Below are 19,461 nucleotides of genomic sequence, written 5' to 3' on the forward strand. Positions count from 1 at the left end.
AGGTCAATTACCAGAAAGAAAATCATTCTGGGTTTGAATTTATGCAAATTATTTGACACTCTTCCTACCCAGCTACCAAATGGGGAAAGTGAGGATACTTCCTTCATAAACTCATTGAGAAGAGTAAATGACATAAACCAGGTAAAGTGTCAGGCAGAGAGTGAGATTCAATCCAAGTCGCCATGATTACTGGAGTGCCTACAGTGCGTCAGCATGTGGTTTGGTCCTACTAGGTCAGCTTGATTACCCGGGCAGTACAGATGAGGAAGGCGAGGCTTAGAGAGGTTCCCTAAGGCCACAGAACCAGCTGGTGGATCACAGTCTGAACTCAGGCTTTTTTTCCTTTAAGCCCTTGCTCTTTCCAGAAGACCCACTCTTGGCCAGCCCTGTCATGCTGTGTCTGGGCCCCAGCTCGGGCCTCTGTGTGCTTTCCTCACCAGCTGTGTCCAAGGCCTGGAACTGACTCTGAGGGTGAGTTCAGTGACAGCTCCCCATCGTTGGGAAAATGGAAGGCCCTAGAAATTATTTGGTCAAGCTCATCTTACAAGTTAGCAAACAGCCAAATCCAAAGCCCTTTGCCTTCTGGCCTTTTCTATCTCAAAATAATGACTCATACTCTTGAGAAGACTGACTGAGCCATTGCTACCTAAGGTGGAGATGGGTTTGGGAAAAGAAAAGTCTTACCCTTTAGTGTGCTAGTTACCTCGGTGAAACCAGAACTCCTTGAATTTGTTGAATGATGGGCAGTTCTTCCTGGGCTGGCACTCAGTGAGAAAATACCCTGTTCAAATTCATCTTAAACATTGGGGTGCTCACAGGTGAGGAGCCAGATAAGGGAGAGCCCGACATTTCTCTGGCCACCCTCGAGTTAGAGAGCACCTCTGACCTCAGGGCTTATCTCAGAGAGCTGAATATCAGAACAGCCAGAGAAACTGAAGTTAGTTGAAGCTGATGGTGTCTGAAAGCTATAGTGATCTGTATTCTAGTTCCTCCCTTTCTAAATTTCCAGGAGATACATGTCCAAGAAAAAACTCAGTGGTAACGTGTCAGCTATACCAACACAAAGAGCTGTACTTACAAAGGAGAAGTGTCCCCAAACTGTTGTACGTGATGCAATCTGTGGAGGCTCAGTCTTCCCAAATGAAATCATGAACTTGGGTGGGTAAAAGAGTAGTTTGAAACTGGATGACAGCAGGTTATAAAGGTCATTTTGGATAAAGCACAGCAAACCACATAGATTCCAAAGTTGAAATCTTTTCTGGCGTGAATGTGAAGCCCAGAGGCTAGGGCGTTCATTTTGAATTCCCAGAATTTGAATGAAGACTAAATAAAGTCTGTCACACACACGCACATGCACACATGCACACACTGATGTCTGCCTGATGCCTTTTATTCTGGGTGGGATTAGGCTTGGCTGGGTGGGAGCAAGCCTCCCTGCAGAAATTGATATACCATTTCAGACAGGCTGAAAGGGCTTGTGGGAAGAGCTCTGGATTAAAACTCGATTCAGGACATGACTCTGCTGCTTATTTATCCTGTGTGGCCTCAGCTAAGGTCATTCCATCATTGCACAGGTTCTATAAACCATTTGACTGCCCGGTCTATTTACCCTGCATCCTCTCCACACCCCCACACATTTCATTTCAGTTTCTTTAAAGTGTTTCTGCCTCATTTGAAAATGAAGCAATGGTGTGAGATCAGAAGTCACAAACCCAAATGCCTAGAGAAAACAGAAATGTGAGCAGGGAATCAGGTGTTGACAGGAGGGGGCTGTGGCAACCTGGGGAGCTCAGGCCACATTCCGAGGGGGCAGCTGCTTCTCAACTCCAATCAAGTTCATCCTGTGGGGTTCTGGGCTTCATTTTGATTGATCTACTGCCTTTCAAAAGAAACTCAGAATATAGATATTTATGGAAATATCTTGATGTTTAAGTACTAAGCCCCCAATTCAATTTTTAAGTAGAAAGATAGATTTTCAAATGTCTACAACCAAACAAATTTATCTATTTGCTGGGCTTGACCTCTGGTTACCAATTTACACACTCTCACTTAGACATTAAGGATATTTTGGAGTCTAATCGTCTATAATTCTGAACTCCTGCTGGGTGAATTCTTGAGCAAGCTGCTTGACATTTTGGGGGTTATTTCCTCTTTTGTGAAATGAGAATGTTGATTCCTTCTTGGTCAACCCCACTAAGTTATTGTGAAACTCTGACAAGATATTAAAAACACCTGGTAAATTACAGGATTTGGCAATAGCAGGAAGTTATGACTTCGAGGGAGACAACCCAACCCAGAGATACCCCCCAAAAAAATGTCAGCAGTTTTTATAATACATTTATATTTCATTAAGCATTTATCATACTAAGCAGGCCAGAGAGAGACCTACCCTTCCATCTGGGGTCCTGGGACCAGTGTAGGGCGGAGCCTCCCCCATCAGGACTGGCCACACATCAAAAAACTCCTAGGAATGAAGAAAACAATAATTACTTGTCTTGAAAATACACGATGTAAGCTTTAGCGAAAACAACATCCCTTGCTGTATCATTTATAATAGTGAAAACTTATAAACACCCCAAGTGTCCAATAAGGGGATTTATTAAATCAATTATAATAAGTCTGGTAACAACAATGCTACAGATGTACATGCATTGATTAAAAGGGTAGTCATGGTACATTGATAAGTGAAAAATGTGAGGTGACAAAAAAAATAGATCGTGTGACCCAAATGTTTAACTGTATATAGAAAATGCTCCCAGAGAATTCACAACAAAGCATTAACAACTAGTTTTCTCTGGGTGATTAGAATGAGAATATAATTTATTTAGCAATTATGCCATAGTAAAGTGGATTGCTTTTATAAGCAAGAAAAGAAAACATTTTTTTTTCCAAATAAGAAAGAAAAAAACAATGGTGTCAAATATGGATAGATAGACTTGTAGCTGAGATTCAATAAGAACAATGACATCTAAGACATCCGGCAAGGACACAGGCAGAGAGGAGGGAGAAAAGGGCCAGCAAAGGGTGCTGCACCATCACTCAGACCCAGGAAAAGAGACCACCTGGAACGCTGCAACAGGCTCTTCCCTCTGCTCCTCGGCTGGTTTCCTCCTCTACACGGGGTTGCCCAGCCTGTGTGGGGTCAAGCCTGGGCCTGGCAGAAGAAGCCTTGGTCCTCCAGTGCCCTCTCTGTTTATTCATTTGTTAATTTTTAAAGACAGTGATAGATTAATGCTGGATTATGGTGGATAGGATGCCAAGTCCTCCTGTTCTTGGCCTCTCTCTTATTTTAACAATTTTGTCATGGTGGTTTGCCTATTCTAATATCATCCGGAGGACAAGCAGAAAGGAGTCAGATTTTTCTTGACAACTGACCACAGGATGAAATTCAATTCTGGGTGAAATATGAACCGAGGCCCTACCTGAGCCACACAACGTGCTTGCTGATAGATAGATAGATAGATAGATAGATAGATAGATAGATAGATAGATAGATAGATAGATAGATGGAGATGGATAAGGCACAGTTTGTATCCTGGAAGAACTTACAGCCTTGTGGAAGAAACAATCAAGTAATTGAGTGACTATAGTGAGGTGGACAGGGCAAGAACCAAACAGTAATGGGAAGGGAACACCAATGTTAGAGGAGCCCAGAAAGACAAGTACTTTGGACTGACACCACCTGTGTCAAACACTGAGTGGCTCTGAAGATTGTCCCACAGAGAAGCAGAAGGTGTCAGCAATGGGTTGATGGAAAGTGGGAACATGTTTATGCCTGCCTTTTTCTCTCTCTTTCTTTCTCTTTCTTTCTTTCTTTCTTTCTTTCTTTCTTTCTTTCTTTCTTTCTTTCTTTCTTTCTTTCTTCTTCTTTATTTTTAAACAGCTTGATTGAGACATAATTCACATACCATATAATTCACCCAATTATAGTGTATATAGTTCAGTGACTTTTATTGACTTCTTTCATAAGGTCAGTAGCTCAGGTAAGAGCTTAGCTACCTGGGAGAGAGGTTCTTAGAGTAATTGTAGGCAGCCCAACCCACCTCTAATTGTTAGGTTGTTCTGTCTTTAGGGGATAACTAAGGTAGAATATTCCTGCTGAAATGTAACCCTCCCTTTTGCAAGGGAGTTCAAAGGAAACAGAGGGCAGAGCACTGCAGCCTAGAGCAGCCTGCACCTGAGGACAGATCCTTTAAGGTGCAAACTGGGCGCTTTACCAAGGAGTTTTTTGAATTCAACTACTCAGAAATTCTTTTGATTAGGAAAAAAAACATTCATTTGTATGACTCCACTCATATGCTACTTTCTGAAGGATAATCAGGGGTTTGTTGACACACTAGATCTAAGGTCTCTTCCAACCCCAGAGTCCGTAATTCATTCATTCATTCCACCAAACATTTGGAGATTTTCCATTGTTCTGAGTACCCTGCTCAGCACGACAAGGCGTAAAAAATGAAACTGACAAGAATCCTGGACCTTGGACCTTTGAAATAGGAAGTCATGACTCTAACTCTGGCTATCTCTTCTAAGGCTGAAAATGATTAGGACCAGGAGGCAGAGACGGTTAAAGAAAGAGCAATGTTTGGGTAAAGCTAGCTGGAAAACAGTGCTAGGAGTCCGATCAGGCTCTTCCTTCTCAGCCAGTGTACAGGGGCACACCTGGCTCCCAGCCCTCGAGGGACCAGACCTAAGCATCTGCCTCCACTTCAACTGCCTGGGTCAACTCTGGGCTCTTCAAACCATAGGAGAGGCTTCTGCCCACCCTTGAGAACATTTTCTGAGACTTCCTGAAGTTGGCAACCTTCTTTCTGGACTTTCACTCTACGTAGAAACCTCTTAATCACGCACCTGCCCCAACCCATCAAGCTTTCTTATCACGTCCACTCTTTTTGCTAGCTGACTAGGGAAGATACAGGTTGTTTCTACTCACCTGTGTGCTAGATTGACTTTCCCCTTTTATTACTACACTGCTCACAAAAATTAAGGGATATTTTATTGCTTCATATTCTCTTTGAAATATCCCCTAATTTTTGTAAGCAGTATATTATTGTTATTTTATTGTGACACTTCACTTTATTGCAGTGATCTGGAACCGAGCCCACGACATCTTTGAGATATGCCTGTACTGTTCATCTTGCTAATCCATTTAACAACTTCATATCCGTCCATTCAAGGTTTCCTTATTTTTTGTAGTGTGTAAAATAATAATACTGCTCTAGTCTATGCCAGGCCTAGTTCTAAGTGCTGGACATCTGCTAATTCATGTATTCCTCCAGACAACCTTGTGAACAAGCTAGTATTATTATCTCTATTTTGCAGATGAGGAAACGGAGACTTTCCCCCTTTAAATGTTGGTGCTCCTCTCCTCAGTATAGAACTGAAAAACTTCCTACAACTATCTACACCCTCTCGGCCTCTTCCCTGTGCAACTGAATGGGTGACACAAGTCTGGACTCCTCTCAGTGTACATTTAACTGTTCCTTGGAGAGGTCCACTCCGTTCTCACCTTCTGCTTGGTCATGTCTAAGAGCCCCACAGAGTATCTGTCGCAGTTGAGGAAGGCTCGGACTGTGTACAGGGCTTTGTGGAACTGTCTCTCGAGGTCCGTGAGCTCTTCAAAGACTTTGCTCCCAGACCACAGCAGGATCTGAAGAAACACCAAACATGGTCAAAGTTTTTGACAAGCTAGAGAATAATAGAAACTGTAAAGTTCTGTGAAGTGTATCTCATTTAACCCTCACAATAATGCTGTGCTAGAAACAAGTTAATTGTCCCCATTTCATAGACAGAGAAACTGAGGTTCAAGGAGGTTAAATAACTGGCTGGCCTGCAACTCTTTTATCTCATAGGTTGTTAGAGAATAACAATAACAAACACTGATTGACCACAGTGCCCTACACACATCTTTTCCTTTACTATACGATGATCTTTTGAGGGTGGAACCCTAATTATCCCCATTTTTCAAATGGGGAGACCGAAGCTGGGAGAGAATGAGAGATTCGCTCAGGGTCTTAGAGCTAATAAGTGGCTTAGCAGGGATTCAAATCCAAGCTACCTGACTTTAAAACTTCTGCGTATAATCACTCTGGAATAAAGCATAAAGCTTCAGAAACATCCACAATCGTGCAGAACCATGGGTGTTGGGCAGAGACTGCGTGATGGTTCCCAGGCACTTTTGTTACCATCTGCCTTTCCAGCCTGATCACATAGATGCTTCAGTAAAAATAAAAATAATAATAATAATAATGAATGTGGCCTGACCAGGCGGTGGCGCAGTGGATAGAGCGTCGGACTGGGATGCAGAGGACCCAGCTTCGAGACCCCGAGGTCGCCAGCTTGAGAGCGGGCTCATCTAGTTGGAGCAAAAAGCCCACCAGCTTGAACCCAAGGTCGCTGGCTCCAGCAAGGGGTTACTCGGTCTGCTGAAGGCCCGCGGTCAAGGCACATATGAGAGAGCAATCAATGAACAACTAAGATGTTGCAATGTGCAACGAAAAGCTGATGATTGATGCTTCTCATCTTTCTCCGTTCCTGTCTGTCCCTGTCTATTCCTCTCTCTGACTCACTCTCTGTCTCTGCAAAAATAATAATAATAATAATAATAATAATGAATGTGCCCAGTCCATTTCCTTGAGCCAAACCCCTTACCTGGCCACGCCGAGTCTCACAGTTGTGCAGGTAAGTCAGGTGGAACACCTTCATAATTAGATTGGCAAAATTGAGGTACTTGAGAAGAATCTGAAAATCCAACAGCATGAGGGGACATGGATGAGAAGGAGAAATTCCTCCTCTGGACACTTCTAACATCAGCAAAGGCCTGAATAGCTTAACAGCTTCATCTGAGGCAATTTGAGCCGATAGGTCGTGGAATGCTACTCATAACATGTTGCAGTATAAGACTATAAAACTCACAGAATGTAGAATGTCAGTGGTGATAGGGGTGTATCGATGAAAAATAGCTACTATTTATTGAGTCTGCAGTCCCTGTGGTACCTCATTTATGTACGTTATCTTATCTGATCACCACAAGTACCCCCAGAGATAAAGACTGTAAAATAATTCCCATTTTAAAACCCAGAAATCAGACACCCAGTTAGGGAAAACCCCACATCATTATTTCTTATGAGGAAAATAAAAAAGAACAAAAAACAAAACCAAGTTCAGGAAAATTAAGTAACTTGCCCAAGTCAAACAGTAGATACAAGCAGAGCCAGAGCAATCATCCCCACCTTCCTGGTTCCAAAGCCCGAAGTCTTAACCATTATCCTGCCCTGCCTCCCTCAGAGAGCATCAGGTTAACTGCCTTGTCTACAGATGGGGAAACTGAGGCCAGGCCAAACAGCAAGGTTCAGAAGACTTCACGCGCTGAGCGAATGTGCTAGCATGGCCACCCAGCAGCTTCTAAAGCCTTCTTACCTCTTCATCTCTGTTGGTGAAGTGGGGCCCGTCCACCTTATTCACCGCCATCATTACGGCCACCACGTCCTTCCCATTCATTATGGGGGAAGCCAAGATGTTCTTGGTCTGGTATTCTGTGAGGTTGTCCACGAAGTCACAGAAATGTTCATCCTGAAAGAAGGCAGGGAGACAAGCAATGGGAGGGAGGCAGATGAAGAGCAAAGACAATAAAACACCCCAGCGTCCCGGGGGCCCATGGCGGTGGGTGGGGTGAGAGGCTCGCTATTCTCTGTTGACAAGAGAAGGAAGACATTTCCATCTTCCCCCCTTCAGCAGGGCAAGGCAATCAGACAGGATGTCTGCCTTGGGAGCCTCTAGAGTCCAACATAAGAAGAAAACCTGAGATTCAACCAACTAAGGTCCGTGGAGGGGATGTGAGCCAAGCAGGCGGAGCCTGAGGGATTGGGGCCTGAGGGGCCTGGGATGGGGCCTGAGGGGTTGACCTTGCCTGGGGAGGAAGGTCTAGAGGAGATGATGACAGTTAAGCCCAAACTAGAGACTTGAATGAGAAAAAGACCCTCCTGAGTTTAACAATCACAGTAGTGTGCTTGCTTCGGCAGTAATCACATCACTAGCAGGCATTGTGCCGGCCACTGTGCCTTCCTCGTCTCACTTTAATCCTCCCAACAACCTATGAGATGGGGACCGTTAGTACCCCATCTTACAGAAGGGAAAACTGAAACTCTATAATGAGTGAAGTTTAATTTTGCTTATTAACTTGTGTGTGTGCACTCTAAAACTTGCCCTTGGCTCGCCTGACCAGGCGGTGGCGCAGTGGATAGAGCATCGGACTGCGATGCAGAGTACCCAGGTTCGAGACCCCAAGGTCGCCACCTTGAGCGCAGGCTCATCTGGTTTGAGCAAAGCTCACCAGCTTGGACCCAAGGTCGCTGGCTCGAGCAAGGGGTTACTCGGTCTGCTGAAGGCCCGCGGTTAAGGCACATATGAGAAAGCAGTCAATGAACAACTAAGGTGTTGCAATGCGCAAGGGAAAACTAATGATTGATGCTTCTCATCTCTCCTTTCCTGTCTGTCTGTCCCTGTCTATCTCTCTCTCTGACTCTTTCTCTGTCTCTGAAAAAAAAACACAAAAAACTTGCCCTTGGCTCTGCTGCCTTTGGGGAAAGCCTGGATAAGTTCAGACCTGGGTCCAGGTCATTGAACAAAAGAATGTGTTACTTTCAGCTTTTGTTAGCAATCCAGTTCTAGCACCACAAAGCCAGTTCAGTGGATATCCCTCTTCTACAAATCTTAATGGGAGCCCCACTTTGCATCAAGCCTTATGCTAAACACTGGACAAACAGGAGAAACTAAATTTCAGGCCAGTTCGTTGATAAATCAATAATAGTAATACAGGACATAGTGTTTGGCTCAAAGCTATGTGAGTACAGGGGAGCATACATCCCCACCCCTCCCCTGAAGCTCCCTGGGAGACCAGTACAGGGTGATGCAACCTGTGTGTCAGAAAGAGGAGACAGATCCTGAATTGTCTTAAATCCAAAAGAAACCACCTTTCTGTTTCCTGGTAGCACTGTAAGGTTTAACAACTGTCAACATTGCCTGGAACACAGGTAGCCCAGACATGCACAGTTCATGCTGTTCTGAGGATGGAAATGCATTGCATAGATCTATTTCAGGCTGCTTTGCAAGAAATGAGTGTGCAGAATCTTGTCCACGATTCAGAGATTCAGTTGTGATGCTCTGCATCTCTGGCTTTCTTCCCACTGGAATGGGATTAAATAACCTGACAATAGCACTGTTGTCAATGAAGCGATCTCAAACCAGGTGAAGGGTAAAGGAATTAAGAGAAGCCTGTCATCTGGTCCTTGGATTAGCATTGGCAGATTAAGCTGAATCTTTAAAGAGGCATTGTTAGCCACAAAGCATTTTCCATGTCATTCTCTAAGGACACTGGCAAATCCTTGAACTCAGGTTTGGGTGGGCACGCTTGGATTCATTTCACAAGACCAGTTCAGTCTTGCAATATTCACTTCATGTCTATCAGGGATAGCAATACTTGGACCTCACCTGTATCTGAGATGGATGTTATTAAATCTACCAGTACCCTCTTTCCCTCTGAATTCTCAGTACTAGAACTCCTCTCACAAATAATACAGCTACCAGTGAACTGGTATTTGAACAATCATTGTCATCCTTATACTTTCAACGTGTACAGTATTCTAAACTATCTCACAGAAACTCAGAGTATCGGAAGCAGAAGGGCCTGGAGAAGCCATTTAGCTCAGACTGTTTATTGTAAAGCCCAGGAATCACAAGCCCAGCTAGAGAAAGCCCCAAGTCATTCATTTGTTCAGTTAACATGAACAGAGCACCTTCATAAGTGTGGTAGGTACTGTTCCAGACCCTGGGGCTACGGCAGTGAACAAGCTAGGTAAACTTCTTTCCCTGGTGAAAGGCAGAAGAATGGGCTTGGCAGACCCAAAGTGGGCGGCCAACTAAGCATTCTCCAGGTGGTGTCACTGCTTTGAAGGGGAAAAGTGGATGATGTTATAGGAAGAGCTGGGAGTGATGGCAGGCTCTAAAGGTGATCAGGGAGGCTGCTCTGAAGAGGTAATCCTGAGAGCTGCAGGGGCACAGGGGCCAGGCAAGTGAAGCACATCCCAAGCAGGAAACACAGAGAAGGCCAAGGCCAGGGGAGGGCAGTGATCTGAGAAACCAGAAGACCAGTGTGGCTGAAGCACAGGGAGGGAGAGGAAGAGTGGAGGGCAAGGAAGTTAGAGCTGTGGGCAGGGCCTATCCGCAGGGCCTTGGAGGCCACTGTACAAGGTTTAGATTTTATACCAGTCCAATGTAACACTGCTTCTCATTCCCAGATTCCTCAATTCCTGTTTTCAAACATTCACAGTGCCAAGCTCCATTGTGTCTCATGATGAGAGCTACTATTTACTGAATAATAATAATGCACTTGGCCCAGAACCAGACAACTTACATATATTATTTAACTCTCACATCAACCTGTCACCTAGACCTGTCACTTCCCCTGTTCTATAGACAACTCCTGTGCTGGCAAGTGGTATTACCACTTCATTCATTCATTCATTCATTCATTCATCATTTCATCATTCATTGATACACTGATTGATTGATTCTTTCATTCATCATTTATATTTACTGAGTGTTGGCTCTGTGAGAGGCATTGGACATGCCAAGGATATACCAAGACTAGTAAGAAAACTGAGGTTGCGTGACCTGTGGTGGCGCAGTGGATAAAGCGCCGACCTGGAAATGCTAAGGTCGCTGGTTCGAAACCCTGGGCTTGCCTAGTCAAGGCACATATGGGAGTTGATGTTTCCAGCTCCTCCCCCTTCTCTCTCTCGGTCTCTCCCTCTCTGTCTTTCTCTCTCCTCTCTAAAAATGAATAAATTTTAAAAAAATTAAAAAAAAATAAAATAAAAAAAAAAAGAAAACTGAGGTTGTCCTCATTGGGTTCTTTTTTTGTTGTTGTTGTTGTTGTTGTATTTTTCTGAAGCTGGAAATGGGGAGAGACAGTCAGACAGACTCCCGCATGCACCCGACCGGGATCCACCCGGCACGCCCACCAGGGGCGATGCTCTGCCCACCAGGGGGCGATGCTCTGCCCCTCCGGGGCGTCGCTCTGCCACGACCAGAGCCACTCTAGCGCCTGGGGCAGAGGCCAAGGAGCCATCCCCAGTGCCCGGGCCATCTTTGCTCCAATGGAGCCTTGGCTGTGGAAGGGGAAGAGAGAGACAGAGAGGAAGGAGGGGTGGGGGTGGAGAAGCAGATGGGTGCTTCTCCTATGTGCCCTGGCCGGGAATCAAGCCCGGGTCCCCTGCATGCCAGGCCGACGCTCTACCGCTGAGCCAACCGGCCAGGGCCCTCATTGGGTTCTTATAATATAATGGGGACATGATGAAGCTATAATTCAAATCATAATGTAGAATGCCCCCATGAGATGAGAGGTACCCTGGAGCCCCAGGGAGAAAGAGACTTGTTCTCTGAGTGGCTTCAGGGGCCAATCAGTACATCATTAGTTGAAATCTCTCCAGGGTTCCTTTTCCTCTTTGGTAAAACCAGAGTTTTGGACCAGGTTCTCCTTGAGGTTTCTTTCTGTTTAGAGTGTTGGGTTCCCGGTCTCATAGGAAGAGGAGATCAGGAAAGCAAGACAACAGATGTGAGAGTCTTTAAAATGACAGCCCCCTCGGATGTAGTCTTCAGAAATGAGATTTGCTGACATCTCAGAGGAACTCACTGTTTTCCTGTACTCTCACATTGCCACCACATTGCTCATGCTACTTCTGACACCAGGTGCGTGGGTGTTTTTTCCAGCCCTGACCAACTCTCTGAAAACAGCAGGGTGTCCTACAGTTCAATTGAGTTCTGACTCTACCTGGAGCTAGCGTCAGATCCCACAATAAGGCTTCAGTTCCATAAGACTGCTCTCCTTCAGGTGTCAAAAGAAGTCCCAGGTTGTCACCTGTGCTTCTGACTGACCAGCTGTTCTGGAGTTTCCATGACCCCCTCTTTGGTTGGGTGATTTGCTAGAACAGCTCACAGAACTAGGGAAGCACTGACTTGTGTTTACAGGTTTATTTTAGAATAAAGGATCCAGATAAACAACCCTATGAAGAGATACACAGGGCAAGGTCAGGGAGGGTCCTGAGCAAAGAAGCTTCTGTCCCCATGAAGCTGGGGTGGGGGACCCTTCTGACACATGGATGTATGTGTTCACCAACTCAGAAGCTTTCTAAACCTAGACGCTTTGGGATTTTTATGGAGGCCTCAGTGTGCAAGCATGATGGACTATACTCCATTTCCTCTCCCCTTTCTGAAAAATGAGGGGGGTAGGAATGAAGTTATCCAATTCAAGCATCTGATTATGGCTTGGTCTTTCTGGTGACCAGCCACCATCCTGGAGCCGACCAAGAAGTGCCTCAACAGAAGAAAAGCACACTACCACTCAGGAAATTCCAGGGGATTTCAGAGCTCTGTGTCAGATGCTCCTAATCACTCAGGGAATGACAAAGGTCTTGGGGACCCTGCATCAGGACCCAGGACAAACACCAAATATAGCTTTCTGATTAGAGAGCATAATATCACAGTTGACCAGAGAAGAGCTGTGGTTTGTTCATTCAGTCAATAAACTGGGTACTGAGTACCCACTCTGTCCCAGGCACTGGATTGGGTGCCAGAAACCAATGGTAGATAACACAGGAAGAGACAGTCTGTATGCTTTGCTAATGGGAGAAAGGGTAAAGAATTAACATGCAGCCCTGGCCGGTTGGCTCACTGGTAGAGCGTCGGCCTGGCGTGCAGAAGTCTCGGGTTCGATTCCCGGCCAGGGCACACAGGAGAAGCGCCCATCTGCTTCTCCACCCCTCCCCTTCTCCTTCCTCTCTGTCTCTCTCTTCCCCTCCCGCAGCCAAGGCTCCATTGGAGTAAAGATGGCCCGGGCGCTGGGGATGGCTCCTTGGCCTCTGCCCCAGGCGCTAGAGTGGCTCTGGTCGCAACAGAGCGACGCCCCGGAGGGGCAGAGCATCGCCCCCTGGTGGGCAGAGCGTCGCCCCTGGTGGGCGTGCCGGGTGAATCCCGGTCGGGTGCATGCAGGAGTCTGTCTGACTGTCTCTCCCCGTTTCCAGCTTCAGAAAAATACAAAAAAAAAAAAAAAAAAAAAAAAAATTAACATGCAAACCAATTGTGAATGGCAAGGAGGGTTTAGCATATAAACACAAGGTACCTGGTTACATTTGAATTTCAGGCAAATAAATTTTTCAGTATAAGTATGTCCTAGATATTGCACAGGACCTACTTATACTGAGATATTATTCTTTGTTTTTGTAACAAATTTACCTGGGCATCCTGTATTCTCTCTGATGATCCTAGTGGACAGTTTTCCTGAGTAGATCCCAAGGGTGAGTAGGAATATGCTAGACCATGGGGAGCAACATTACAACCCTGGGAAACCTCTCCATTCATGGCTTCACATTTCACAAATGCCAGGACTATAACCATTTCCAGGTTTAGGAGGGCACTGGAGCTCCAAGTGTCACGTGGTGGTGGTTTAGGGACAACCCAGGCCTCAGTCTATACCTTCTTCCTTCTGTCTCCTCGTCTAACCCCCCAGCCACTGTCAGAGCCCCAGATAGAGTAAGGTTTCTCAAGAAGGTACACCAGGAGACACATACACGCGCCAATGCCAAGTACAGAAGGGTTGCTGACCTGGACGGACTTCACCCCCAGGCCTGTGCCACCGGCCAGGGAGACTGCCTACGGCTGGAAAACTTCCAGGGAAACACGGGCATGACTTCCACAGCAAACAGGAAGTGGCAGGCTGTCCTGGAGCACAGGGATCAGCAAACTCTCAGACTGGGATCTCTAAAAATCAGCAAACTTTCCTAAATCCTCAGTCCTGCAACACCAGGGTCTATAGAAGCTCTCGGGACCTCTGTTCTCTATTTTTCCCACAAAGAGAATCTAAATCGAAAACTCCAGAAGGGCAAGACTGTTTTCTTATCCAAATCCCATGCAGACCTGGTACGTCCATCCCAACAACAACACAACAGAAAGAATAGTAACAAGAAGCAGGCGCTGCCAGGGTGAACCGCTCTACTGTGCCCAGAACCCTGCCAGATGAGAATTATTCTCTCATCTAATCCTGTAACAGCACTGCCAAGTAGGTATTCTCGCCCTCCCCCATTTTATATACTAGAAAGTGAGCCCAGACAAGCTAAACAATTTGCCAAAGCCATATTCTTAGAATGTGACTGAGTCATAATTTATACCCAGCTCTGACCTCAAAACAGAACATCTTAACTTCCTGCCATACAATTTGAAGTGACCTTTGCTAAGCAGCACCTGGTCTAGTGCCCTCATTTTATAGATGAGGAGGAAGTATAGAATAGCAGAGCGGTGAAGAGGGTGGGCACCGGACACAGCACCTGGGTTCGAATCCCGACTGTGCCACTTTTTATCAGGATGACTCTGAGCAAGTTACTTCCTGGGTTTCAGTTTCATCATCTGTGAAACAGGTATAGTCAGAGTATGTCATAAGACTGTGACAATCCATGTTGGCTACCATTAAAGTCTAGTGAGCCTTGAAGGGAGAACAGACTCTGACCCAGTTAAAGACACCTCCCAGGAAAGCTCCCTGCGTGCAGAAGCACGACCCTTACACTGGATGTCCAAGGGGAGATGGGGGAGAGAAGAATTCCAGGGGAAGTCCAGCCCAGTGTGTTTCAAAGAAAACCATTGCCCACCTAGGCCCAAGTTGGTGCTTCTTTTCCTTCCTTTTAATGTTTATTTTATTGATTTTAAAGAGAGAGAAAGGGAATGAGAGATAGGAACATTGATCTGTTCCTTCATGTAACCTGACTGGAATCAAACCAGCAACCTCTGCATTTTGGGACAATGCTCTAACCAACCAAGCTATCTTACGAGGGCTCTTGCTTCTTATCTTGCCAAGAAACCCAAGTCAAAAAGATAACCTGTTTGAATTCCTGCATGTATGGATATGAAATCCTGGCTCTGCCCTGACTCCTTAGTGACTTCGAGCATACCCCTTCTCAAGCTCTCCCGGCTTCAGGCTTCTCATTCATTCAGTAGTCAACTGGCTGAGATGGTCTCTGAAGCTCCCTCCCTTCCTTCCTTTTCACCTTAAAATTCTTCATTTGAAATAAGGTCAGAGATAAGGGGAGCACAAAGAGACAAACATCCAGGCTGGGTCTTAGAAGTGACCAAACACGGGCCCCTGTTTTGGCCAGTAGAGCAATCAATGGGACCTACCTGGGCCTTGCCATCATAGGGCCAGTCTTCTTTCAGTTGAGACAGGTGTTAAAGGGATTAGAGTTGACCCTCAAACAACATGGGTTTGAATGGTGTGGGTCCACTTATACATGGATTTATTTTAAACCCTGGACAGTTAAAACTGTTGTTCAAAGGTCAACTGTACGGCATAATTACTGAGTATCTGCTTTGTGCCAGACATTTGCTGGATTCTGGGTCCTGGGGTAAAGTAGACAATAAGGAAGATATGGTTCCTGGTCTGCAGGGCTTATTTATTGTGATAACTGGTGTTAAGAAAGAGGCTGTAGTGCTCGCTTTGGCAGCACATATACTAAAATTGGAACGATACAGAGAAAATTAGCATGGCCCCTGCGCAAGGATGACACGCAAATTCGTGAAGCGTTCCATATTTAAAAAAAAAAAAAAGAAAGAAAGAAAGAAAGAAAGAAAGAAAGAAAGAAAGAAAGAAAGAAAGAAAGAAAGAAAGGCTGTAACAGAGAGACCTGGGATGGCCTTCTGAGGAAGTGACCTTCAAGCTGAGATCTGAAGGGTGAGTAAGAGTTGACCCTGGCAGAGGGTTATGGGCAGAAATGCATTAAGTGATTTGCCCCAGGAGATCAAAGGGATCTTTGTCAGAGATGCCAGTAGAATCTCTAGATTCTTAGAAGGAGAAGCCAACTGCTTAACTGAGTGTTCCATGCTAACATTCCCAGTGATGAGAAGGACGGCCATCCTCTGTCTCCCGATGAAATGCATGAAGAAAAACACCACATCTCCTCTGTGAGCTCCTGCCGGAAACACAACCTGAATCTAATCATGAAGACATATCAGACAGGCCCAAATGGAGGGACATTCCTGTAAAATATTTGGCTTGTACCCTTCAAAAATGTCCACATCACAGAAAAGGAAGACAGACTGAGAGACTCGTGCAGATTCAAGGAGACTGAAGAGACAGGGCTATATGGGTCAAATTGAGACAACTGGCAACATTGAATGTGGACTGTGTGTATTAGATAATAGTATTGTATCAATGTTACATTTCCTGAATCTGATCATTGTACTGTGGATACATGAGATCTGTTCCTTGTTCTGGAAATACAAAGGACCTAGGGTTAAAGGACATGTTGTCTGCAGTTGGCTCCAAATGCATCAGAAAAAATGGAGACATAAAACTTTGTGGCAAGATGTAAACAGTTGGTGAATTGACAGGAAAGCTATACAGTTCTTGGCCCTGGACGGTTGGCTCAGTGGTAGAGCGTCGGCCTGGCGTGCAGGAGTCCTGGGTTCGATTCCCAGCCAGGGCACACAGGAGAAGTGCCCATCTGCTTCTCCACCCCTCCCCCTCTCTTTCCTCTCTGTCTCTCTCTTCCCCTCCCGCAGCCAAGGCTCCATTGGAGCAAAGATGGCCCGGGTGCTGGGGATGGCTCTATGGCCTCTGCCCCAGGCGCTAGAGTGGCTCTGGTCGCAACAGAGCGGCCCCCGGAGGGGCAGAGCATCGCCCCCTGGTGGGCGAGCCGGGTAGATCCCGGTGGGGCGCATGCGGGAGTCTGTCTGACTGTCTCTCCCCATTTCCAACTTCAGAAAAATACAAAAACAAAAACAAACAAACAAAAAAGCTATACAGTTCTTTGTAAACTCAGCTGTTAAGCTTTTTTTTTTTTCAAAATAAAAAGTCATAAATAAATAAGTGAATAACTAAAGAAACACACCAACTCATCACCAGCCCAGTCTTGGTGGTCAGTAGCATTCTACCCCACCGGTACTCTGAACCCCATGGAATAACGCTCCCTGCCCTCCCTCCTATAGGGAAAAGGTACCTCCTCTGTGTTGGGGACGTTGACAAGCTTTTTCGAGTGTGCGACGTGGCCCACCACGCCCATGTCCAGGGGGAACACGATCTCTGAGTCGGGCATCACCAGACACTCTTCCATGGCAGCGTCTTTGTGGACGTTGAAGAGCCGGGTGGCGAGCTCCGCGATGCCATTTCGGGCCCTGTACATGAACAGGCTCATGCGGTCCGCCTGCAGGAGGAAGCACAGCTTCTTGATGACATTGAAGATGCATTTCTCGGCCTGCAGGTTCTCCTGAAAGTCCCGCAGGAGGTCGAAGATGATTTCGCTCTCCTCCACGATGCTCAGCGAGTGGTAGCTGTCGAAGTCCACGGCCGCCTCCTTGGCCCCCAGCAGGTCTGAGATGACCTTAGCCCGGTAGCGGAGGTTGTAGTACTGTTTGGCAAAGGTGACATTTGAGTCCAGGAACTTCTCCACCTCCTCTGCCGTCACCTCGCCCATGGCTGGGAAGTCTAATGGTTATTTCTGTTGGAGGGGCTGAGACTGGCCTTCTGAGGACAGTTTTGCCGTCTGTGGTAAAAGTGAGTCAGGGTGCGTCTGCTCCACCTGGACTCCTCTGGGTCTTGTCTGTAAACCTCACAGATATGATAGCATAAGAGAGGGAGTGAGCTGGGGAGATTAAATCATTAATATTCCTCAAGAACAAGGATTATGAGGATCAGAGTGTTCCAGACGCTGCTGGGCCCCAGATGGGAGAAGGTGAGAGTTCTCTTTTCTAATAACTGAGAAGAAATTTCTGCACAGAGCAGGACGTGAGCTCAATTAAGAAACACACACACACACACACACACACACACACTCTCTCTCTCTCTCACACACACACACACACACACACACACACACACACACACACCACTGAAGCAGACGCTACAAAAGTGGCAGCATAGGGACCACCTACTATTGTCAATGTGTTTTCTCTGCCCTGTGTGGTGTTTTTCAACAGCTGGCACAGAATCCTACATTTACTGCTTAGGAAATTTATTTGACTTCTCTCGGAGAATCGGAAGAGCTAATGATTGTGTTCACTTTCCATGGCAGGAATGGTTAGAACTGGGAGGCACTGCCCACTCAGCTCCCATGCCCTGACCCTCATCTCACCCTCCGTGACCTCTTCCCCAGGCTGTCCCCCATCTGCGGCTTCACGTTGCATACCCATCACTCATCCGGCTTCTCTTATGTACGTTTCGGACCTGACACCTAGGGGCCCGATCTCACGACCTCTGCCTCAAGCTTTAGGTTTCAAAGATTCTCTACTTTTAGAATCCGAAGGCCTCTCATAAACCCAACACCTTTCATAGTTTTTCTTTGATTACAAAATACATATTCATGGGGGAAATAAGCAAAGAAGACCATTTGTCACCTGTGATCCTGCTACTCAGAGGTAATCTCTAGTTAACATTTTAGTTTCTGTCGTTTCTGTGGAGGCTTAACTTTATTTAAAATCTATCAAACCGTGCCCCCCCCCCATCTTTCTCTTAGCACGTTAGAATACTTAAAAATTAGAAACAACCTAAATATCTAAGTATCTAGCAGCAGTTCTCAACCTGGGTGATTTTACCCCAGAGGACATTTAAAAATGTCTGGCACCTTTTTAGTGGTTACACTTGATGGAGAGAGCTCCTGGCACCTAGTGGGTAGAGGCCAGGGATGTTGCCAAACATCCTACAATGTACAAGACAGCCCCCATAACAAAGAATTATCTGGCCCAAATGTCAAAAGTGCCCAGGTTAAGAGTATATATCTATATTCTCCAGGAAAAGGTATAAATTTACAAAAGGTATTGGCAATGGTAATAATTGGTTGGGACAGTGTTTAATTTTAATTCTTTCCCTTTATGTTTTTCTGTATTTTCTAAATTTCAATCAAGACTATATAGGCCTTTGTATTAATTAGGGTTCTACAGAGAACTGGCCACAAATCCCAGTGTTGGGTGAGCAGGTCTCTACAGGCTCCACCTCATTCATCACTGTTAATGGCAATGGTGAAGGGAACTGGGAGATGATGAGTGTGTCAGTTTGTTCACGAAGGATCCAGAGAGCAGGACACAAATATATGTTTTTGTAAGAAGGCAGTTTCCAGAGTGCTAATGGTGGAATTTGAGAGTTAGGCCTGGGGCTGAGTCTGGGCTTGTCATTTACTATCTGTGTAAATTAGTTAACTTCTTCTGGATCTCACTTTGATTATCTGTAAAGCTGGAGTTATTTTACATGGCTGTGGTGGAAATTAAATGAGATAATATATTGTATAATTCAAAGTTATGTGCTCAGTGCCTATTAACTATATGCAGTTATCTCTACTGGACTATTTTTGTCCCACACGAATGGTAATTTCATACTGTTCAATTTAATAGGAGTTACCTAATCATTACTAATTACCATAACTATCAAAGATT

The 19,461-nt window shown here is 45.6% G+C and overlaps 1 protein-coding gene and 1 non-coding gene across 2 annotated transcripts in view; one reads left to right on the forward strand and one right to left on the reverse strand.

Moving 5' to 3' along the window:
- Window positions 1-17,661, reverse strand: part of PDE6A (phosphodiesterase 6A) — a 54,442-nt gene extending 36,781 nt beyond the window's left edge. The window contains exons 1-5 of the mRNA XM_066341695.1: window positions 17,037-17,661; window positions 7,417-7,569; window positions 6,649-6,738; window positions 5,507-5,647; window positions 2,390-2,464 (exon numbers count right to left, since the gene is read on the reverse strand). Of these exons, the coding sequence (XP_066197792.1) occupies window positions 2,390-2,464; window positions 5,507-5,647; window positions 6,649-6,738; window positions 7,417-7,569; window positions 17,037-17,510 (933 nt within the window). The 5' untranslated portion in view covers window positions 17,511-17,661. The remainder of the gene's footprint in view (window positions 1-2,389; window positions 2,465-5,506; window positions 5,648-6,648; window positions 6,739-7,416; window positions 7,570-17,036) is intronic.
- On the forward strand, window positions 15,527-15,633 carry LOC136377769 (U6 spliceosomal RNA). The gene has a single exon (XR_010746401.1). It is a non-coding gene; the product is annotated as a U6 spliceosomal RNA (small nuclear RNA).
- Window positions 17,662-19,461: the final 1,800 nt, after the last annotated feature.

Source organism: Saccopteryx leptura, chromosome 6 (assembly GCF_036850995.1).
Source record: "Saccopteryx leptura isolate mSacLep1 chromosome 6, mSacLep1_pri_phased_curated, whole genome shotgun sequence".
In the NCBI taxonomy this organism is placed as follows: domain Eukaryota; kingdom Metazoa; phylum Chordata; class Mammalia; order Chiroptera; family Emballonuridae; genus Saccopteryx; species Saccopteryx leptura.